Source organism: Bos taurus, chromosome 4, assembly GCF_002263795.3.
Source record: "Bos taurus isolate L1 Dominette 01449 registration number 42190680 breed Hereford chromosome 4, ARS-UCD2.0, whole genome shotgun sequence".
Lineage (NCBI taxonomy): Eukaryota > Metazoa > Chordata > Mammalia > Artiodactyla > Bovidae > Bos > Bos taurus.
In genome coordinates this window covers 44,168,910-44,191,653 of record NC_037331.1, presented here as the reverse complement: position 1 = coordinate 44,191,653, position 22,744 = coordinate 44,168,910, and the positions used below count along the sequence as shown (strand labels likewise).

Below are 22,744 nucleotides of genomic sequence, written 5' to 3'. Positions count from 1 at the left end.
TCCACTGTTTCCCCATCTATTTGCCATGAAGTGATGGGACCAGATGCCATGATCTTCATTTTCTGAATGCTGAGCTTTAAGCCAACTTTTTCACTCTCCACTTTCACTTTCATCAAGAGGCTTTTGAGTTCTTCTTCACTTTCTGCCATAAGGGTGGTGTCATCTGCAGATCTGAGGTTATTGATATTTCTCCCAGCAATCTTAATTCCAGCTTGTGCTTCTTCTAGCCCAGCGTTTCTCATGATGTACTCTGCATATAAGTTAAATAAGCAGGGTTACAATATACAGCCTTAACGTACTCCTTTTCCTCTTTGGAACCAGTCTGTTGTTCCATGTCCAGTTCTAACTGTTACTTCCTGACCTGCATACAGAGTTCTCAAGAGGCAGATCAGATGGTCTGGTATTCCCGTCTCTTTCAGAATTTTCCCCAGTTTATTGTGATCCACACAGTCAAAGGCTTTGGCATAGTCAATAAAGCAGAAATAGATGTTTTTCTGGAATTCTCTTGCTTTTTTGATGATCCAGTGGATGTTGGCAATTTGATCTCTGGTTCCTCTGCCTTTTCTAAAACCAGCTTGAACATCAGGAAGTTCACGGTTCACATATTGCTGAAGCCTGGCTTGGAGAATTTTAAGCTTTACTTTACTAGTGTATGAGATGAGTGCAACTGTGTGGTAGTTTGAGCATTCTTTGGCATTGCCTTTCTTTGGGATTGGAATGAAAATGGACCTTTTCCAGTCCTGTGGCCACTGCTGAGTTTTCCAAATTTGCTGGCATATTGAGTGCAACAAGTTCACAGCATCATCTTTCAGGATTTGAAAGAGCGCAACTGGAATTCCATCACCTCCACTAGCTTTGTTCGTAGTGATGCTTTCTAAGGCCCACTTGACTTCATGTTCCAGGATGTCTGGCTCTAGGTCAGTGATCACACCATCGTGTTTATCTTGGTTGTGAAGATCTTTTTTGTACAGTTCTTTCTTGCCACCTCTTCTTAATATCTTCTGCTTCTGTTAGGTCCATACCATTTCTGTCCTTTATCGAGCCCATCTTTTCATGAAATGTTCCCTTGGTATCTCTAATTTTCTTTAAGAGATCTCTAGTCTTTCCCATTCTGTTGTTCTCCTCTATTTCTTTGAACTGATCGCTGAGGAAGGCTTTCTTATCTCTTCTTGCTATTCTTTGGAACTCTGCATTCAGATGCTTATATCTTTCCTTTTCTCCTTTGCTTTTTGCTTCTCTTCTTTTCACAGCTATTTGTAAGGCCTCCCCAGACAGCCATTTTGCTTTTTTGCCTTTCTTTTTCTTGGGGATGGTCTTGATCCCTGTCTCCTGTAGAATGTCACGAACCTCATTCCATAGTTCATCAGGCACTTTATCAGATCTAGTCCCTTAAATCTATTTCTCACTTCCACTGTATAATCATAAGGGATTTGATTTAGGTCATACCTGAATGGTCTAGTGGTTTTCCCTACTTTCTTCAGTTTCAGTCTGAATTTGGCAATAAGGAGTTCATGATCTGAGCCACAGTCAGCTCCTGGTCTTGTTTTTGCTGACTGTATAGAGCTTCTCCATCTTTGGCTGCAAAGAATACAATCAGTCTGATTTTGGTGTTGACCATCTGGTGATGTCCATGTGTAAGTCTTCTCTTGTGTTGTTGGAAGAGGGTGTTTGCTATGACCAGTGCAACTGCTATGACCAGTTGCTATGACAGTTAATAATAATGCAGTGTATATCTGAAAATTGCTAAGAGAGTAGATCTTAGAAGTGCTCATGACAAGAAAAAAACTGGAATATATATGGTGACAGATTTTAAAGAGACTTATTGTGATTATCATTTCACAATATATACAAATATTGAATCACTCTCTTGTATACCTGAAAGTAATATAATGTTATATCTTAATTATATCTCAATAAAAAAGGTTGTTGATAAGTGACACAAAAAATTAAGTGGGACAGTTAATTGTTTTGTCTAAAATAATCTTTTATTCAAAGTACTTCCCAAATTATTCAGCAGGGAGTAAGAAAAGAATAATGGGGAAAAAAAGGTTTAAATGAATACCGGATTCTACATTCAGAAGGAAAGACAGAATCAGAAAACTCAATATTTCTGCAACTCCCAACAAAATAACTGATTTAGGCAAGGATCATCAATTAATGCTCTAATCATTGACTGAAAGGATGTTGAGAAACAGGGAACTCATGTGGTCTCAAAGGATCACATCATGGATTATTTATTAAATAAATAGGAAAAATATAGTTCTAATGAAACAGCACCTAGGTAGTAGTTTTGCAGAAAATGTTTACCTAGAATCCAATCATAAGGAACAATCAGAAAAATCCAGAATGCAGGATATTTTATATAATGGCTGGCCTGGGATCTTGAAAGGTAAAATTTAAAGAAAAAAAAAGAAAGGCTAAAGAGACATGACAACCAAATGGAATGCATGAACTCTGGGGATTGGATAAAAAGATAATCTGAATACTGACTCTATATTATATAGTATGGTACTCCTGTTAATCTTAGGTATCATATTATATATACATAAGACTATATAGCTACATAGGGAAATGTCCTAGGAAGATGCATATAGAATATTCAGAGGCAAAGCATCATGATATCAGAAACTTATTTTCAAATGGTTCATGCTACACATATGATTTTATATATATATTATATGAATATATAATATATATATTATATATGATACCAGATACCAGATACATCATGATACCAGAGACTTATTTTCAAATGGTTCATGCTACACACAAGAATTTATATTATATAATATATAATATATATTCATATATATATATATATATGAATATATATATATATATATTCCCTGGTAACTCAGTGGTAAAGAATCTGCTTGTTAATGCAGGAGGTGCAAGATACACGAGTTTGATCCCTGGGTCAGAAAGATCTCCTGGAAAAGGAAACGGCAACCCACTCCAGTATTCTTGCCTGGAAACCCCCATGGACAGAGGAGCCCGGCAGGCTACAGTCCATGGGGTCGCAAAGAGTCAAACAGGACCTAATGACTGAACAACAACAACAACAACATATACACATATAAAACTATATTCTTACATAAATATAAAGGATATGTAAGTACTCATTATACCATTTTTTGAACTTGTCTATAAATTTGAATATTTTCAAAATAAAGAGTTGGGGGAGGTATGTTTTCTGTTTACGTCAGTGATATTCTAAGCCTGGAGTAGTACGACTCAGTCATATAGTAAGTGCACACAAACACACATACTATTTCAACCTTTGGTAACTAGTTCATTGCTGATGTGTATCTCTATCAGATAAACAATCCAGATGCAAAACCGGGGGAAAAAAGAATAGTTTTCAAAGGCTTTGTCTGGTGTACACGCAAGGCTTCCTGGCAGTGAGCAGTATTCCCTCCCACTACTCCCAGTGACCCCAGACTGAACTACTTCCCAAACAACTCACACTTTCCAAATGAAGCCTTTGTTCGTGCTGCTTTCTCAGTCTGAAACACTGTTCCTATTACTTTACTTGTCAAAATCTTACCCAGTCTTTAAGGCTTAATTCAAATTCTTCTTCCTCCATGAAAGTTTCTTCTAGACTGACACCTCCTCCTTCCAACTGAAATCACTCCCTGCTCTGTGGTCCCTATACCTCTTTTGAAACACATCCTCATTCCTTTTTGAATTATTGTCATTTATTCCCTGAAGAGGCAAAGTTTTGTTTAATAGTGTTGCGTAGGATAACGTCTACATTCCAGAATAACGCTCAAGGCCCTCATTATGTGGTGCCTGCTTCCTTTCAAATCTTAAGTCTTGACACTCCATTCTATAGACATGATACCAGAGCTATGCATGTTTAGTCGTGCAGTCATGTCTGACTTTTTGAAACCCCATGGACTGTAGCCCTCCAGGCTTCTCTGAACATGGGATTTCCCAGGCAAGAATACTGGAGTTGGGGGATGGGGAGAGAGGTGGGAAGGTAGTTTGGGGGAGGAGGGGGCATATGAAGACCTATGGCTGATTCTGTTGATGTATGGCAGAAACCATCAAAATTTTATAGAATAATTATCCTCCAATTAAAATTAAAATTAAAAATAATACAGCAGTGGGTTGCCATTTCCTACTCCAGGGGATCTTCCTGACCCAGGGGTCAAACCCTCATCTCCTGCATTGGCAGGTAGATTCTTTACCACTGAGCCACCTGAGAAGCCATCAGAGCTATAGTATAAGCCAATTTTCCACCAGGGACTCCTGGTCCCTTAATTCCATGGCCTGTCGAGGAGAAAAGTGCTCCCCAGGATTCCTATGAATTCCTAAGGCCTTGTGTTCTCATATAACCTGCAATGCTAGTGACTTCCCCAGGCTACCACATATTTGCTTTCCTCTGCATTTTAACTGATTACAAAATTCAGTCCCTTCTAAGTTTTGGCAAAATAAAACATAACCTTTCCTGCAAAGCATTCTTGAGTTTGGCTTACTTTTGAAGGAGATGAAGGAGGATTTACATTTTCATTATACTACAAATTCCCTGGAAATTTAAGTATCCACTTTCCTTCTTATTTTTGTCTTGTCTTCCCACTTTCCTCTTTCCATCCCTCCCAGAAGTAAAAGTTTGGCACAGCCAACTCCCAGGACTCCTCCCTCAAACAATTAACAAAGGATTAAACAAAACAAAAACAAAAACAAAACCTTGCAGTTTCTTCTTAAGATAAATTGTTTGACCAGCTTTTCACATAATTTTTAAAAAATCCATGTAAATCTAATCATGCCATACTATACAGCTTCATACATACACCATACTATTTCATACTTTAATGCTTTTGTGCATTCTGCTCCTTCAGCCTGGAATGTCCTTCCCTCTGTAGTTTACTTGGCAAATTACACTTCCCCACTCATGACTCTCCCCCATGTCTCTCCCCCAATCTTCTGTAATCCAAAATAGTGGATTCATCTTTCCTCTTTGGTTTAATCACTGTGCACAATATTTACCTTCACAGGATTGTAGCAATCTATTTTAAGTATGTCTTCAATGCTAGACTATGGACTCCTTGAGGGTAGACACTGCATCTCACTGACTTTTATACTCCCAGCTTCTATCCCAGAGCCTGATCAATATCAGATCAGATCAGATCAGATCAGTCGCTCAGTCGTGTCCGACTCTTTGCAACCCCATGAATTGCAGCATGCCAGGCCTCCCTGTCCATCACCAACTCCAAAAGTTCACTGAGACTCATGTCCATTGAGTCAGTGATGCCATCCAGCCATCTCATCCTCTGTCGTCCCCTTCTCCTCTTGCCCCTAATCCCTCCCAGCATCAGAGTCTTTTCCAATGAGTCAACTCTTCACATGAGGTGGCCAAAGTACTGGAGTTTCAGCTTTAGCATCATTCCTTCAAAAGAAATCCCAGGGCTGATCTCCTTCAGAATGGACTGGTTGGATCTCCTTGCAGTCCAAGGGACTCTCAAGAGTCTTCTCCAACACCACAGTTCAAAAGCATCAATTCTTCAGCGCTCAGCCTTCTTCACAGTCCAACTCTCACATCCATACATGACCACAGGAAAAACCATAGCCTTGACTAGACGGACCTTTGTTGGCAAAGTAATGTCTCTGCTTTTGAATATGCTATCTAGGTTGGTCATAACTTTCCTTCCAAAGAGTAAGCATCTTTTAATTTCATGGCTGCAGTCACCATCTGCAGTGATTTTGGAGCCCAGAAATAAAGTCTGACACTGTTTCCACTGTTTCCCCATCTATTTCCCATGAAGTGATGGGACCGGATGCCATGATCTTCATTTTCTGAATGTTGAGCTTTAAGCCAACTTTTTCACTCTCCACTTTCACTTTCGTCAAGAGGCTTTTGAGTTCCTCTTCACTTTCTGCCATAAGGGTGGTGTCATCTGCAGATCTGAGGTTATTGATATTTCTCCCGGCAATCTTGATTCCAGCTTGTGTTTCTTCCAGTCCAGCGTTTCTCATGATGTACTCTGCATAGAAGTTAAATAAAGAGGGTGACAATATACAGCCTTGACGTACTCCTTTTCCTATATTGAACCAGTCTGTTGTTCCATGTCCAGTTCTAACTGTTGCTTCCTGACCTGCATATAAATTTCTCAAAAGGCAGATCAGGTGGTCTGGTATTCCCATCTCTTTCACAATTTTCCACAGTTTATTGTGATCCACACAGTCAAAGGCTTTGGCATAGTCAATAAAGCAGAAAGAGGTTTTTCTGGAACTCTCTTGCTTTTTCCATGATCCAGCAGATGTTGGCAATTTGATCTCTGGTTCTCTGCCTTTTCTAAAACCAGCTTGAACATCAGGAAGTTCACGGTTCACATATTGCTGAAGCCTGGCTTGGAGAATTTTGAGCATTACTTTACTAGCGTGTGAGATGAGTGCAATTGTGCGGTAGTTTGAGCATTCTTTGGCATTGCCTTTCTTTGGGATTAGAATGAAAACTGACCTTTTCCAGTCCTGTGGCCACTGCTGAGTTTTCCAAATTTGCTGGCATATTGAGTGCAGCACTTTCACAGCATCATCTTTCAGGATTTGGAATAGCTCAACTGGAATTCCATCACTTCCACTAGCTTTGTTCATAGTGATGCTTTCTAAGGCCCACTTGACTTCACATTCCAGGATGTCTGGCTCTAGGTGAGTGATCACACCTTCGTGATTATCTGGGTCGTGAAGATCTTTTTTGTACAGTTCTTCTGTGTATTCTTGCCACCTCTTCTTAATATCTTCTGCTTCTGTTAGGTCCATACCATTTCTGTCCTTTATCGAGCCCATCTTTGCATGAAATATTCCTTTGGTATCTCTGATTTTCTTGAAGAGATCCCTAGTCTTTCCCATTCTGTTGTTTTCCTCTATTTCTTTGCATTGATCACTGAAGAAGGCTTTCTTGTCTCCTTTGCTATTCTTTGGAACTCTGCATTCAGATGTTTATATCTTTCCTTTTCTCCTTTGCTTTATAATACATGCTAATTAAATATTTATCTAATGAATAATAAATTACGGATGAATGAATTTTCTCTAGACCTGAGATTCAAGACTTCTAAGGTATAAAGAAAGACTGTAAAATGTTGGAACCATCATTTGCTTCAGAGAACACCTTCTAATTTGGAGCATTTATAAATTTCAGTGCCAAGGCCTCTTATTATCTGTCCATAGTCTGTTAAATGTCATACTTAGCAAGTATACTTCATTATAGTTCATTTAAAAAATTTCTAACATGGCCTACATAGAAGCAATAAAAAGTGAAAACTTCAGAGAAACTATTTAGAGATAGTTTCATAAAACAAATTCCACATAGAATAATAAAACATGTTTAGCTATTATCAAGCATAGGGCAAATAGAAAAACTGAATCACTTACTTGATATTTTTGTTCAAACAATTTAATTTCTGTTGGGAGAGTATCTAAATTCCAATTCTTTTAACATGAATAAAACAGCATCCACATCTGGAACCCAGACCACATGTGATGGCTTCACAGAGTTCCCATTCTTTGTTTTGAAACAATGAGACAGAAAATATAATGTGTTCCTAGGAAAGGAATCCACATTTGCAATGAAATGAATAAATTGGGTCATTTTATTTTTGTGTGGCGTACAGAACTGTTAAATGAAATTAGAAATTGTAATTTAACAGTGACTTCAATCAAGCAGAATTTCAAGTACTCTTCTCTTTGATATGCATTTTCTTTTTGAAAAATGAAAGGTCCGATATGTAAATCGGTAAAAAAAAACAGCATATAATACTTGCATGACCCATTTTCAATTATAGTCCAAATGTGGTTTTTATGATTAAAAGGTAAATCAGTCCTGAAAATAAAATGTAAAAAGGACAAATCATATACCATTTCCAGCATTTTCCCCTGCCAGCCAGCTCTGGGACCATAAAAGGAGGAGAAACTGCTCTAGTCTATATAGTCTAGGAAGCATATACAGGAAATAGAAAAGTAACATGATCCTGAATGCAAAACAGAAGGATGGCATTTATAAGGCACAACAGTCAGTTCCTTAACTGAATGTTGTACCAGCTTAGGAGAATAGGTACTGAGAAATGGGCCAACCGACGAAAGTGAAAGCAAAAGAGTTGCTCAGTTGTGTCTGACTCTTTGCCACCCCATGGACTACAGCCCATCATGCCTCTCTGTCCATGGAATTCTCCAGGCAAGAATACTGGAGTGGGTTGCCAGTATTTTCCAAGGGATCTCCCTGACCCAGGGATTGAACCTGGGTCTCCTGAATTGCAGGCAGATTCTTTATCATTTGAGCACCAACAAAACCACACATTAAAAAAGTGAAGAGCTAAAAGTGAAATCCATTTTTTTTAAATAAAAAGAAACAAAACTTTTAGCCTGAAAAAAGAAATGAACTACTAGTGAATAATTATCTGTCTATGGGCCTTTACCTAAAGATGTGTTTCTTCTCCCTCCAAGCAATTAAATATAATAAAATGAGCTAAAGATTTTCAGATTTTAGGCTAAGCATAAATAAGAATTTATTGATAAATAGATTCATTAGCCACATGAAGTGTCTTCAAATAAAATAAAGCTGTAAACTTAGGCAACTGAAGATTTCTTTACATTGATTCATGTAACATTTACCTGAAAACAGGAGGCAAGATAAGAAGTTTTCTGGTTCTAGGATTTGTAATACTTTTTGTAAAACATTAGAGATAACCTGAAAATTTTATTGAATAATGTTGCCTAACCAAAGTGATTGTATGATTAAGTCTAAAGAAATATAAAACAGAAGCTAAATATTTTTAGTTGCATAAACTGTTGTTATCTTATTGGAAATACACCTTCTATACTAATGTATTATCAAATAATCTTTATATTAAACATTTTTAGGGTTTGATGACACTTTCCAGACATAGAAAATTAAAGGAACTTTCTGTGTCTGAGTGTGATAAAATCACCGATTTTGGAATCCAGGTAAGACAATTATGTTTTTTGTTGTTGCTGTTAAAGAATTAAGATTGAAAATTAAGTGCAAATTGAATAACCTTTGTGGGTAACAATAGGAAAAAAAAGAAGCGGAATGAAACTAATAATACGTATGTGATCTTGGTTGAGCCAGGATCAACTCGGCCTTTAGTCAGGTCTCCACAGCCTGAGGTGATTGAGAAGATTTGCTTTCCCTTGTTTTCCTGTCTGCTCTCTCCCTTCCAGATGTCAGACTCATAGGATAGACAGGGATAGGCTGACATTTTATTTGGAGAATAATGAACTGCAATGTGGTAAAAGTCTTCTCATATCAATATAACAGAAATGTTCTATAGAAAGAAATGTTATATCATCTAACCATGAAAATTGGGGGAGTCTGAAAAATTATACCAGGTACTTAACCATTAGGGACTAAGTTATTCAAACATAATTGGTAGTATACTTTGCCAGGATGGAAAGCATGAGATAAGTAATTGGATAAGATAAATGATTGTATGCTCAAATGGTAATTTAAGAACTCATGAGAAGTAAATTTCCTAGACTTGGTGTTGAGTGATAGATAGGAAGTCATAAAGTAGTTACCGTGAGCAAGCCATACATGGTGTTTATCACAACATTAAGCATCTCAGTTTGCTGTTAAAAGAAGACAACTGAAATTATATATCATATTTGTATTGAACTAGGGCAAAATCTGGTTCAGATCAGATCAGATCAGATCAGTCGCTCAGTCGTGTCCGACTCTTTGTGACCCCATGAATCGCAGCACGCCAGGCCTCCCTGTCCATCACCAACTCCTGGAGTTCACTCAAACTCATGTCCATTGAGTTAGTGATGCCATCCAGCCATCTCATCCTCTGTCGTCCCCTTCTCCTCCTGCCCCCAATCCCTCCCAGCACCAGAGTCTTTTGCAATGAGTCAACTCTTCGCATGAAGTGGCCAAAGTACTGGAGTTTCAGCTTCAGCATCATTCCTTCCAAAGAAATCCCAGGGCTGATCTTCAGAATAGACTGGTTGGATCTCCTTGCAATCCAAGGGACTCTCAAGAGTCTTCTCCAACACCACAGTTCAAAAGCATCAATTCTTCAGCACTCAGCCTTCTTCACAGTCCAACTCTCACATCCATACATGACCACAGGAAAAACCATAGCCTTGACTAGACGGACCTTTGTTGGCAAAGTAATGTCTCTGCTTTTGAATATGCTATCTAGGTTGGTCATAACCTTCCTTCCAAGGAGTAAGCGTCTTTTAATTTCATGGCTGCAGTCACTGTCTGCAGTGATTTTGGAGCCCAGAAAAATAAAGTCTGACACTGTTTCCACTGTTTCCCCATCTATTTGCCATGAAGTGATGGGACCGGATGCCATGATCTTCATTTTCTGAATGTTGAGCTTTAAGCCAACTTTTTCACTCTCCACTTTCACTTTCATCAAGAGGCTTTTGAGTTCCTCTTCACTTTCTGCCATAAGGGTGGTGTCATCTGCAGATCTGAGGTTATTGATATTTCTCCCGGCAATCTTGATTCCAGCTTGTGTTTCTTCCAGTCCAGCGTTTCTCATGATGTACTCTGCATAGAAGTTAAATAAGCAGGGTGACAATATACAGCCTTGACGTACTCCTTTTCCTATTTGGAACCAGTTTGTTGTTCCATGTCCAGTTCTAACTGTTGCTTCCTGACCTGCATACAAATTTCTCAAGAGGCAGATCAGGTGGTCTGGTATTCCCATCTCTTTCAGAATTTTCCACAGTTTATTGTGATCCACACAGTCAAAGGCTTTGGCATAGTCAATAAAGCATTCAAAAAATCTGGTTACTGATTAGTAAAATAGTGGAAGATAGCATTTTTAAACGGAACTAATAATCTAGGAATGTGGAAACTGTTAAATGCATTGGAAACCCCATTTAAAGTATCCTGAGAGTTCAGAAACCCCAGAAAATATGAAAATCTGGGATTAAACTCAGAAAAATAATTTAAATACAAACTCTTATTGACATAAAAGAAGTCATCTCACATGTAGAAAGATAATGCAAATATTAGCTGAAAAGTCCACCAGAGCATGGCAGACCTGAAGTTAAGCTGTCTTCCATAAATTTGAAATGAAAATTTCAAGAAGTTCTAACATAGCTAATAGGAGAGTGTTCAAACATTATATGAACTGTTGGGCTACAGAGAGTGCCAGGTCAAATGGTGTTCTAGACTTTAGCATAGAATTTCACCATTCTGAAGCTGAAGGGATCTTAGAATCATCTAAACCATCTCTGTAATTTTACAAGTGAGGAAACTAAGGCCCAGAGGGCTTAAACAGTCCAAAGTCCTATGCCTTCTCAGCAAACTAATATAATTTTACAGAAATGAAGAGTAGAAACAGAGAACCGCTATTCTAAATGGTTGATGGTCAACATAACCTAGTGGGAAAAATTGTTTTCAAATGATTTTCACTGTACTTCATTGTATCAGGACAGTGTAATGGTACTGAACAGGAAAATGTAACATTGATAAGAAGTCTCCTTTAAAAAGAAGGGAAGGGAAAGAAAAAAAAAATAAGAAGTCTCCTTTAGGAGGCAATAATGTCAAACAATGTGAATTTCTCCCAGTTTCAGATCCTGGTTGCCAAATTTCTAGCAATTTCTAAGAAATCTACCTAGTAGTACATTCAACTGTATAAAAAGGTAAAAAGAACAAACACTATTTTTCAAAGCAAAGATCCCAGAGAGGAGCAACAACTTGCATAGGGCAAGATTGTAACTCTACAATAAGGAAAGGGGTTATAATGTGTGTAACCTACGAGAAGAAAAAGCCAAGAGGTTCCTCTAAGGTTAAACCATGATTTATGTACTGCAGTTCATTTAAGGATTAAACATGAATTTACATAAAACTTTATCCATGTATATGATCTAGTCAAGCATTCAAAAGGTATTTAACAAGGCAACAGAGTAAAGGTTATTAAAATTAAACAGGTATTAACATTTCTAATACCGGATTATATTTCCTTTATGGTGATCAATTACATTTGATCAATAACTATAAATCATTCAGAAGTATTAAAACCCCCTATTGTGATGACATATCATGTATCGATGTGAGAGCTGGACTGTGAAGAAAGCTGAGCACCAAAGAATTGATGCTTTTGAGCTGTGGTGTTGGAGGAGACTCTTGAGAGTCCCTTGGATTGCAAGGAGATCCAACCAGTCCATCCTAAAGGAGATCAGTCCTGGGTGTTCATTGGAAGGACTGATGCTGAAGCTGAAATTCTAATACTTTGGCCACCTGATGTGAAGAGTTGACTCATTGGGAAAGACCCTAATGCTGGGAGGGATTGGGGGCAGGAGGAGAAGGGGACGACAGAGGATGAGATGGCTGGATGGCATCACTGACTCGATGGACATGAGTCTGGGTGAACTCCGGGAGCTGGTGATGGACAGGGAGGCCTGGCGCACTGTGATTCATGGGGTCGCAGAGTTGGACATGACTGAGCGACTAAACTGAACTGACTGATTCATTTAAAAGTGCTTCTTGGAATGAAAGAGAGTGCTCACCAAAGTTTGAAGCTAAGTATCAGGAACCCAGTGCTTCCTGCCATGGCCTTTTTATTTTCCCTCTTGGAAGCCTGAAAATCATACTATTTTTAGGTGCTCTGAGATTTTAGATGAAAAAGTTTACCTATATGCTAACTGTATGATCATACAGCTGAGTTTGGTATAGCTTTTAAAAATGTAGTCTTTTATTGATATATTGATTTCAGTGATCTAAAAGAAAACAAAAGATGGGGATACAGGAGCATGGAAATACAGAATTATTTAATTATCAGTTGCACAAGATTGGCTGTTCTATTCAAGTTCGTGAAAAAAAATTTTTTTTCTCTTTCTCATCATCCCTTTTTTTCTCCTCTCCTCCCTGCTTTTGGAGTGTATGTGGTGTGTGTGTATGTGTATGTGTGACTGTATGCTCACACTGAAATGCTGTGACTTTTGATCTCTTTTTACCTCTTCCAAGGTTTCAAGGTTAACACTAATGGGCATGTGGTAATCTTTCTCCTCCTTTCCTCCTCCAGCCTAATTATTAAGTTCCAAAAAAAATGAAATAAAGAGGGAGGAGGAGAAAGTGATACATAAGCCAATTTCACGATTCTTTATCTGGATTTGAAACAAACGTGATTAAATTGAGATGTTTAGATTATCCTAAATTTATCAGGAAATTTCTTGTTATTTAGAAGGTAGGGAACTCACTTTTTGGCATACGACATTGAAAACTACATAATGATTTAATGAGAAAAAGGAGATGATAAGCATTTTTACCCTGGCTTGGTTTTGCAAGAGTCATGAACATAATAAGAATAAAAAATTACCTCATTTTAGTTTTACTGGAAACCACAGCATATGAAGTTTGAATATCTGGAGCCTCAGATGTATTAAGTTTTTAGGATCTGGTTTTAATTACTTTTCCCAACTTTGGTTTTTTTCCTGAGAACATTAGACATTCAATGATCATGTTAAACTGAAATTATTTGGTACTCTTGAAAGACACTCATTTTGGAAGCAATGTCTGATATAGTCATAGCTGGGCATTTCTCAAGAAACTTTTTTCCTTGAGCATTTGGTGAATTTAAATAACAGACCGTCAAGTTTGGCAAAAGAATTGGTTTAACTGCGATGTGTGTGTGTGCTCAGTTGCTCAGTCATGTCTGACTCTTTGCAACCCCACAGACTATAGCCCGCCAGGCTCCTCTGTCCATGGAATTTTACTGGTAAGAATACTGGAATGGGTTGCCATTTCTTCTTCCAAACCCAGGGATCAAACCCGTGTCTCCTGTGTCACCTGCATTTGGCAGCAGATTCTTTACCAATAGCACCACCTGGGAAGCCCCTTTAACTGAGATGCTATGGTACAAATATATTAGAAGTTTTGTTTTATTAAGTTGTTTGAATAGAACCAATGGAATAAATAAAATTATTTAGTCTAACTGCTTTTTATATTCCCTTAACCTGGTGACTCAGATGGTGAAGAACCTGCCTGCAATGCAGGAGAAAGTGAAAGTCACTCAGTAGTGTCTGACTCTTTACAGCCCCATGGACTATACACAGTCTGTGGAATTCTCCAGGCTAAAATACTGGAGTGGGTAGCCTTTCCCTTCTACAGGGGATTTCCCCAGCCCAGGGATCAAACTCAGGTCTTTTGCACTGCAGGTGGATTCTTTACCAGCTGAGCCACCAGGGAAACCCAATTGTTGAGTATATGTGTGTAGATTAAATATATGTATACATCTTAGACACCACCCTTATGGCAGAAAGTGAAGAGGAAGTAAAAAGCCTCTTGATGAAAGTGAAAGTGGAGAGTGAAAAAGTTAGCTTAAAGCTCAAACATTCAGAAAATGAAGATCATGGCATCCAGTCCCATCACTTCATGGCAAATAGATGGGGAAACAGTAGAAACAATGTCAGACTTTATATTTTTGGACTCCAAAATCACTGCAGACAGTGACTGCAGCCATGAAATTAAAAGATGCTTACTCCTTGGAAGAAAAATTATGATGAACCTAGATAGCATATTGAAAAACAGAGATATTACTTTGCCAACAAATGTCCGTCTAGTCAAGGCTATGGTTTTTCCAGTGGTCATGTATGGATGTGAGAGTTGGACTGTGAAGAAGGCTGAGTGCTGAAGAATTGATGCTTTTGAACTGTGGTGTTGGAGAAGACTCTTGAGAGTCCCTTGGACTGCAAGGAGATCCAACCAGTCCATTCTGAAGGAGATCAGCCCTGGGATTTCCTTGGAAGGAATGATGCTAAAGCTGAAACTCCAGTACTTTGGCCACTTCATGAGAAGAGTTGACTCATTGGAAAAGACTCTGGTGCTGGGAGGGATTGGGGGCAGGAGGAGAAGGGGACGACAGAGGATGAGATGGCTGGATGGCATCACCGACTCAATGGACGTGAGTTTGAGTGAACTCTGGGAGTTGGTGATGGACAGGGAGGCCTGGTGTGCTGCGATTCATGGGGTTGCAAAGAGTCGGACACGACTGATCAACTGAACTGAACTGAATACCAAACAAGATTGCCAGGAGAAATATCAATAAAAGCGAAGAAGAACTAAAGAGCTTCTTGATGAAAGTGAAAGAGGAGAGTGAAAAAAATGGACTTAAAACTCAACATTCAGAAAACTAAGAACATGGCATCTGGTCCCATCACTTCATGGCAAATAGATGGGAAAACAGTGGAAACAGTGGCAGACTTTATTTTTTGGGGCTCCAAAATCACTGTAGATGGTGACTGCAGCCATGAAATTAAAAGACCCTTGCTCCTTGGAAGAAAAGTTATGAGCAATCTAGACAGCATATTAAAAAGCAGAACATTACTTTGCCAACAAAGGTCCATCTAGTCAAAGCTATGGTTTTTCCAGTAGTTATGTATGGATGTGAGAGTTGGACTATAAAGAAAGCTGAGTGCCGAAGAATTGATGCTTTTGAACTGTTGTGTTGGAGAAGATTCTCGAGAGTCCCTTGGACTGTAAGGAGATCCACCCAGTCAATCCTAAAGGAAATCAATCCTAAATACTCATTGGAAGGACTGATGCTAACGCTGAAACTCCAATACTTCGGCCACCTGATGCAAAGAACTGACTCATTTGAAAAGACCCTGAGGCTGAGAAACATTGAAGATAGGAAGAGAAAGAGACAACAGAGGATAAGATGGTTGGATGGCATCACCAACTCAATGGACATGAGTGAGTATACTCCGGGAGCTGGTGATGGACAGGGAGGCCTGGCGTACTTCAGTCCAGGGGGTCTCAAAGAGTCAGACACGACTGAATGATTGAACTAACAAACTAACTAATACCAAATAAATTGTGGTCACTATTCAAGGCAAATAAAAATTAGTTTTTTAAGGAATTATCTTTTTGGTTGCTCTCACCTTCTGAGATGACCCACATTCTGCCTGTGGAGTGTGTTTCTCTCTAAATAATTACCTATCACTTTGTCTCTCACTGAATTCTTTCTGCAATGAGACATCAAGAACCTGAGTTTCATTAATTCCTGAGATCAGGTGTGTGATCTCGGTTTAAAGACCATGGGTTCAAGTCCCAATCTGAGTTCCATGGTTTCAGCTGGTGAGTTGCGGGGGACAGTGATAAGGCACTCACTCCCCCAGCTGAGTCCTTCCTCAGGAGCTGCTGTATCCCAGGGTAGGCCTCTTCCCTGGATCAGAGCTAATCCAGTTGCTGGTTGATACTATGAGGCAGAGGCCCAGCCCTCTTGCTTCAATTTAAGTCAACTTGGAAGAGTCCATCCTTCCAGTTCAAACTGAAAGGATGTGAAACATCTGGATATACTGCAGAATATCTCAAGGGTTCACTACATCAACGAACAAATGTGGGAGGTATATTGGAAGCCTTGACTAGACATATTTGTTTCAAAGAATGGGAGATAAATCCTGCAAAGCATCAAAGCTCAGCTAAAAGTATACGTACACAAAAAAAACCTTCATGCAGATGTTTATAGGAGTTTTCTTTATAATTGCCAAAATAAGCATCCAGCATGTTCTTCTATAGGTAAATAGATAAATAAACATCCAGACAATGGAACATTATTCAGCAATAAAAAGAAAAGAGACACCAAGTTGAGAAAAGACATGGAGGAAGTATAAATGCTATTACCATGAAAGAAGCCAATCTGAAAAGGCTAAGTACTGTATGATTCCAACTATATGACATTCTGGAAAGGCAAAACTATGAAGACAGTAAAAATATCAAAACCTATAGGGGAGGAAGAGATTGAAAGGTGGAGCACAGAGGATTTTAAGGGCAGTGAAACTGCTCTGTATGATATTATCATGGTGAGTACATGTCATTATACATTTGTCAAAACTAATAGAATGTACAATTCCAAGAGGGAACCCTAATGTAAACTATGGACTTTGGGTGATTATGATGTGTTGATACAGGTTTATCAATTGTAACAAACATACCGCTCTGGTGGGGCATGTTGATAATAGGGGAGGCTATGCATGTTGTGGGGGTAGGAGATAATATGGGGAATTTCTGTAACTTTTGCTTAATTCTGCTGCGAACCTAAAACTCTTCTAAAAAATAAAGTCTATTTTTTTTAAAAAAAGAATTATCTTTTTGTTTATACTTTAAAAAATTAAGAATCTATGTAAATGGCAAGACTCCTTTTCCTATGGTAAGGAAATGTTTCGAATATGCTTTTAGAAGAAACAATTAAAAAAGTTTTATTCCTATGAATGAACCAGTGCATTTTGGGGGGCTTGCCAGGTGGCTCAGTAGTAAAGAATCTGCCTGTGATGAGCAAGAACGTGGGTTTGATCCCTGGGTGCATTTTTTAGTGGCACCTAAATTATAATTGATTAAACATATGTATGTATAAGAGTATTAAGCAATTCTATGACACTACATAATTAATTACTACTATTCTTGAGAATGCTATAAGAGAATATACAAAGTAAAAAGGAAATGGATCATTGTTTTTAATTAGGATTATGATTTTAGACATATTTCCCAACATCCCAGTTAAATTAGTATAACATGCAGGATATTGATGTACACACTTAGGCACTAAATTAACCCTTTTGCTTTTGGCAACGTGTATGTGCCCTAAGCCCCCAGATGTTTGGTGTTTTTTTTTCCATCTTTACTCAGCCTGACTCCATATCTACTTCTGTTACAATCTCATAACACTGTGCATCATGTTCACATACTACAAAGGCAGGCCTCTCTGTTTAAGCCCTCTTACTGCCCACCTATGTATGAGCAAGGCTTGTCAAATCTTGGAGGAAGAAGGTCTACAGGGACAAAATGAACATACAGAACATTCCTTTTTGTACACTAATTTTATATCATGCAACTTTGTTATAATTGCTTATTAGTTCTAGTAGTTGGTATGTTTTTTTGTTTTGGCTTTTTGTTAATTCTTTGCGATTTTCTACCTAACAGTCATACCATCTGCAAACACAGGCATTTTTTTTTCTTCTCTATCTATATACCTTCTATTTCTTTTTCTTACTGAATTAGTTAGGACTTCCAGTATGATGTGGAATAAGAATGAAAAGGGAAAACATCCTTGTTTCATTCCTGATCTTACAGGGAAACCACAGGTTTCTTTTCACTGAGTATGATGTTAGCTATAGATTTTTTGTACATGTTCTTTACCATGTTGAAAGAACTTTCCCTCTATTCCTAGTCTTGCTGAGAGTGTTTTTCAGTAATGTGTGTTGGATTTTGTCAAATACAATCTTTGATATGATCATATAGTTTTTCTTCTTTAGACTATTGATGTGATGAATTACATTAGTTGACTTTTGAATTTTGAACCAGCCTTGCATATGTCCAGAGCATTATTTCAAAATGGTTACTAAATACTTTATTCCTCCCCTTAAGTCTCTGCTGTCAGAACTTAGAGGCCCTCTTAGAGGCCCTCCTAGAGGTAAAGCTCACGAAAGTCTGTAGGCCCACTTAAGGTTGGCCTGCCAGGAATTTTTCTCTCAGGCTACTCCATTCTCGGTTTCCAGCAATTAGTCAATTACCCTTTCAGTGTGCCTACTTGTACTGGCTCCAGCCACAAGTTTCCCCACTCCTGCTGCTCCTGCTGCCGCTGCTAAGTCACTTCAGTCGTGTCTGACTCCATGCAACCCCATAGATGGCAGCCCACCAGGCTCCTCTGTCCCTGGGATTCTCCAGGCAAGAACACTGGAGTGTTCTTCTCCAGTCCATGAAAGTGAAAAGTGAGGGTGAAATCACTCAGTTGTGTCCAACTCTTTGCGACTAGTAAGCCTTAATTCTCTGTATTTGCCTGACTCTCCAATTTTGACAGTGGTGGTTTGTTTTATGACCTCAATTATCTGACAGATCTAAGGAGAGCTGCTGATTTTCAGTTTGCTCAGCTTTTTTCTTGTTTTGAGGATGGGACTGATAAGTTCCAGACTTCCATGACAGACTGGAAACTGGAAGTCTGGAACATGAGTTTTGGATCCCTGGATGTTGGCTGAATCAGTGGCATCCAAAAAGGGATGACCAATGTACAGTGGGCTCTGAATCAGATCTTGAGGCCCAGCAATGAAGTAAGGAACTGAAAGTCGCTGGAGCCAAGAGCAGAGACCCATAGGTAAGTTGGGCAGGTAGGTGGTCACTGTCAAGCATGGTACCTGTGGCTATTGTGAGCGCTCTGCAGTGTGTCTGGCTGTGCTTATATAGATGGGGCCTGTGGCTGCCCCAAAGTTCAAGTATTTTCTTTGGTCATGTTCTTCCAGAAAGATCTTCAGTTTCCTTAGTACAACACTAGAATTTTATTTGCAATTACAAAATTGGAGAAAACTTTAGATGATTAAGTTCAACTTGAATGAAGAATTCCATGCCCTCATGTAAAGACAATAATCTGTCTAATTCAGATTAACTGATTTTATGAAAATGGGACAGTTTGCTCAGTGACTGAACTGAAAACATTTGGACTGGACTTTCTATGTAATGGACACTGAGATAATCTGTTTTTGAAACGAGAAATCATTCTAAAATCTTTAAAGAATATTGAGTCTGGGTCTAGTAGAATAAAGAGACTTAGAAAAATCCAATATCACTTAGTCATTGTAACATTAATTTAGCATCTGCTACATGCCAGACACTGTTCTAAGTATTTCCCATTCAGTAATTAGCTACTTTATGAGGTAGGTAATACTTTTGATTCCACTTTACAGATAAGGAGACTGAAGTTCAGAGAGGTTATGAATCTTACCCCAAATAATGAAACAAGCAAGCATGTGAGCTAGGGTATAACATGTCTTATTCCAGAGTGACAATTCTTGCCATTATGCTGTGATAAACGAAGCCACAGAAGGATTCAGTTGAGATACTTAATCCAGCATGGGAATGACAATGAGAGCCTATCTGTTGGAAAATCACTTTAATAAGCAATATAGAAGATGGATTGAAGATCAGAGGGGAGAAAGAACTGCTATCACTATTAAAGGTAGAAATATGTTGAGAGGTTTTTGTTATAGTCCAGGGGAGAGAAGATGGCAGCCTGAACAGCAACAGAAGAGAATGAATGGGAGACTATCTGGATAGCAAATCCACAGAATGGTCATGGTTTGGATGGGACAGGGTCAAGCTATGGTTAAGGATGATGGCCATGCTTCTGGATTGAAGACTGGGGGGCAAGAGAAGGGGGAGACAGAGGATGAGATGGTTGGATGGCATCATCGACTCAACAGACAGGAATTTAAGCAAACTCCCAGAGACAGTGAAGGACAGGGAAGCCTGGCACGCTGCAGTCCATGAGTTCACAAAAAGTCAGACACGACTGAGCAACTGAACAGTAACAACAACAACCACGATTCTGATTTGGCTGCCTGGGAAGTTTGTGGTACCCTCATTTTCAAGCTGTTTTCCATAGCCAAGTCAGGTGTCCAGGGCTATGAACTACCAAGTTTGATTCAGCATTTTTGGCATTTACCGCTGCACTTTATTTTCTTGGGAGTGATTTTGTCTGTGTATCCTCTCAGCTCTCGTCATCCCTTTACTCTGAAGACAGTCTTAAGCATCCGCTCTCCCACTCTTTACCCACAGACTCATGGTGGCTAAGGAGCTCTGCTGGAGTTTGTTTCTGTTTTTACTCTACATATAGGTAATGTGAGGTGTTCTCTGTGTCCTAGTAATGATGAATGTATGGGTCCTATGGAATTTTATTTGTCCTCTCAATAGATTTTATGGCTTTGGGAACAGGGGAAGATTCAGATGTAGGTAACTGTCGTTGTTCTTCAAATCCAGTCATGGCCTCCTCTTTATTTATTATTATTTTTTAATGAAAAAGATTAAAAAAAAATTTTATTATCTCTAACAGAGAAGGCTGCTGCTGCTGCTGCTAAGTTGCTTCAGTCGTGTCCGACTCCGTGCGACCCCAGAGATGGCAGCCCACCAGGCTTCCCCATCCCTGGGATTCTCCAGGCAAGAACACTGGAGTGGGTTGCCATTTCCTTCTCCAATGCATGAAAGTGAAAAGTGAAAGTGAAGTCACTCAGTCGTGTCCGACTCTAGCAACCCCATGGACTGCAGCCCAACAGGGTCCTCCGTCCATGGGATTTTCCAGGCAAAAGTACTGGAGTGGGATGCCATTGCCTTCTCCAACATAGAAGGCTATCTACCTTTTAAAACCCTCTAATCAGAATGCAGTGGGTAGGACTTATATCCATATAAGAGAGATAAGAGGCCTGTGGTAGTGGTTCAGCTTCATCTACTCTCTGTTGTCTTTTCTGTCTAGCTTGTTGTTTATATTCTTCACAAGCTGGTTTACTGGTATCTTGCAAATGGCACTGCTGATGAATTTTAAGAGCCCAGATAAAGTCTAGGTTACTGTCATATTCTCTGATGATCACAAAGGTATCTGATAACTTTTGGTTTTGGGTAAAAGCAGCAGTGGAGGTGCTAGAACCTCCACATCCCTCATTGTTCTCTTAGGGACTCTTCTTTTTTGAGATCCTTAATTTTGCCCTAACTGCTTGGACACTTGAGATAATAAGTTCCTTTTCCCCTTTAATCTTCAGTGTGTTTTGACCTCTTTTATCCTGACCTACAAACTTTTGATTTTACTTTTTATTTGACCTTTAGTAACAGATTTACCTTGACTTGCAAACAGAAAGGGGAGAAGAGAGGAAAGATCAAGGAATAAGGGACAGGGGAAGTGTGGCCATATGGGGCAAATTATAAGCTATTTCATAGCTGGGAGAACAGCAAAGCAAGATCCATGGCTGTTCATCTGGCTTTCAGCTTGACCCAGGAATGTTTAGTAAGTTGAATGGTTCTATAGATATGGGTCTGCTCCAGGCTGAGTCCAACTGAAGACTGAGGATTCAGGGTTTTCAGTCCTGTACCCTGGACTCCCTGCGCTAGAGAACTGAAACCCTTACAACTAGCATGGAGCATCTACATGGCTACTCAGGTTGGAAAGGCCTCGTTCCCCAACAGTCCTATCTGCGTCTTCCTCCTTAATAATCGCCTACGGCCAGCCTGTTCTGCAAGTGTAAGAAAAACTGGATTCTTGTTTTGCCCTAGCACTCATCCTGGATTCATTCTTGACCTAAAAACAAGAACTGAATGACTCTCCAGTGACTCTTTTCTGATCTTAAACTCCTACTCTGAATTACTAAACTTTCTGAATAGTTATAAAATGTTGTTTATACCAGACTCTCATCACTCACTCTCATCAGTTCATAGACCTCACCCTCTAGTACTAAACCAAAATCAGTTTTAGTGGGCTTTGACACAGAATAACTTACAGTGCCAAAGATGGATTAGATGTGTTGGCTCCACATGGCAACAATGTTTAAAAAAAAACATTGATTTCTATTTGGTTTCCAAGATTAAACCATTTAAGAATTATCAAAGCATGGGATTTCAATAACTCCACCTCTTCCCCAGGGATACAGTTATGTTTATTGATTGTAAGGGAAGCAACAAACAGAAGATCCATTTCCAAAACGGCCACAATTCTTGGCCTCTGGTGCAGTAGAAGCTATGAAATCTCCTGCATGTGGGAAGATGGGGCATCCAGACGTCTGGACACTTTATCTCTTGGCTATACCACTCAGGAAAATTCTTTATCTTATTCACTAATATAGGTTATTATTAGGAAGTAACTGACTAAACAGTCTATGATGAAGATATCAGAAGATCTCAGGTTCAGAATTATTTCACATGGTCTCAGAAGAAGGAACTAAGGAATCCCTCTGGTAGAATTAAGAACTGGGTATCTGAAACCTTATGGAAAAAGCACCTCCCACAGAACCTGGA

General features: G+C 39.1%; 1 protein-coding gene across 1 annotated transcript in view; it reads left to right on the top strand.

Annotated features, from left to right (window-relative positions):
- The window catches only part of FBXL13 (F-box and leucine rich repeat protein 13), a 217,002-nt gene that overhangs the window by 172,119 nt on the left and 22,139 nt on the right, over positions 1-22,744 (top strand). The window contains exon 18 of the mRNA XM_005205376.5: positions 8,860-8,943. Coding sequence (XP_005205433.2) covers positions 8,860-8,943 — 84 coding nt within the window. The remainder of the gene's footprint in view (positions 1-8,859; positions 8,944-22,744) is intronic.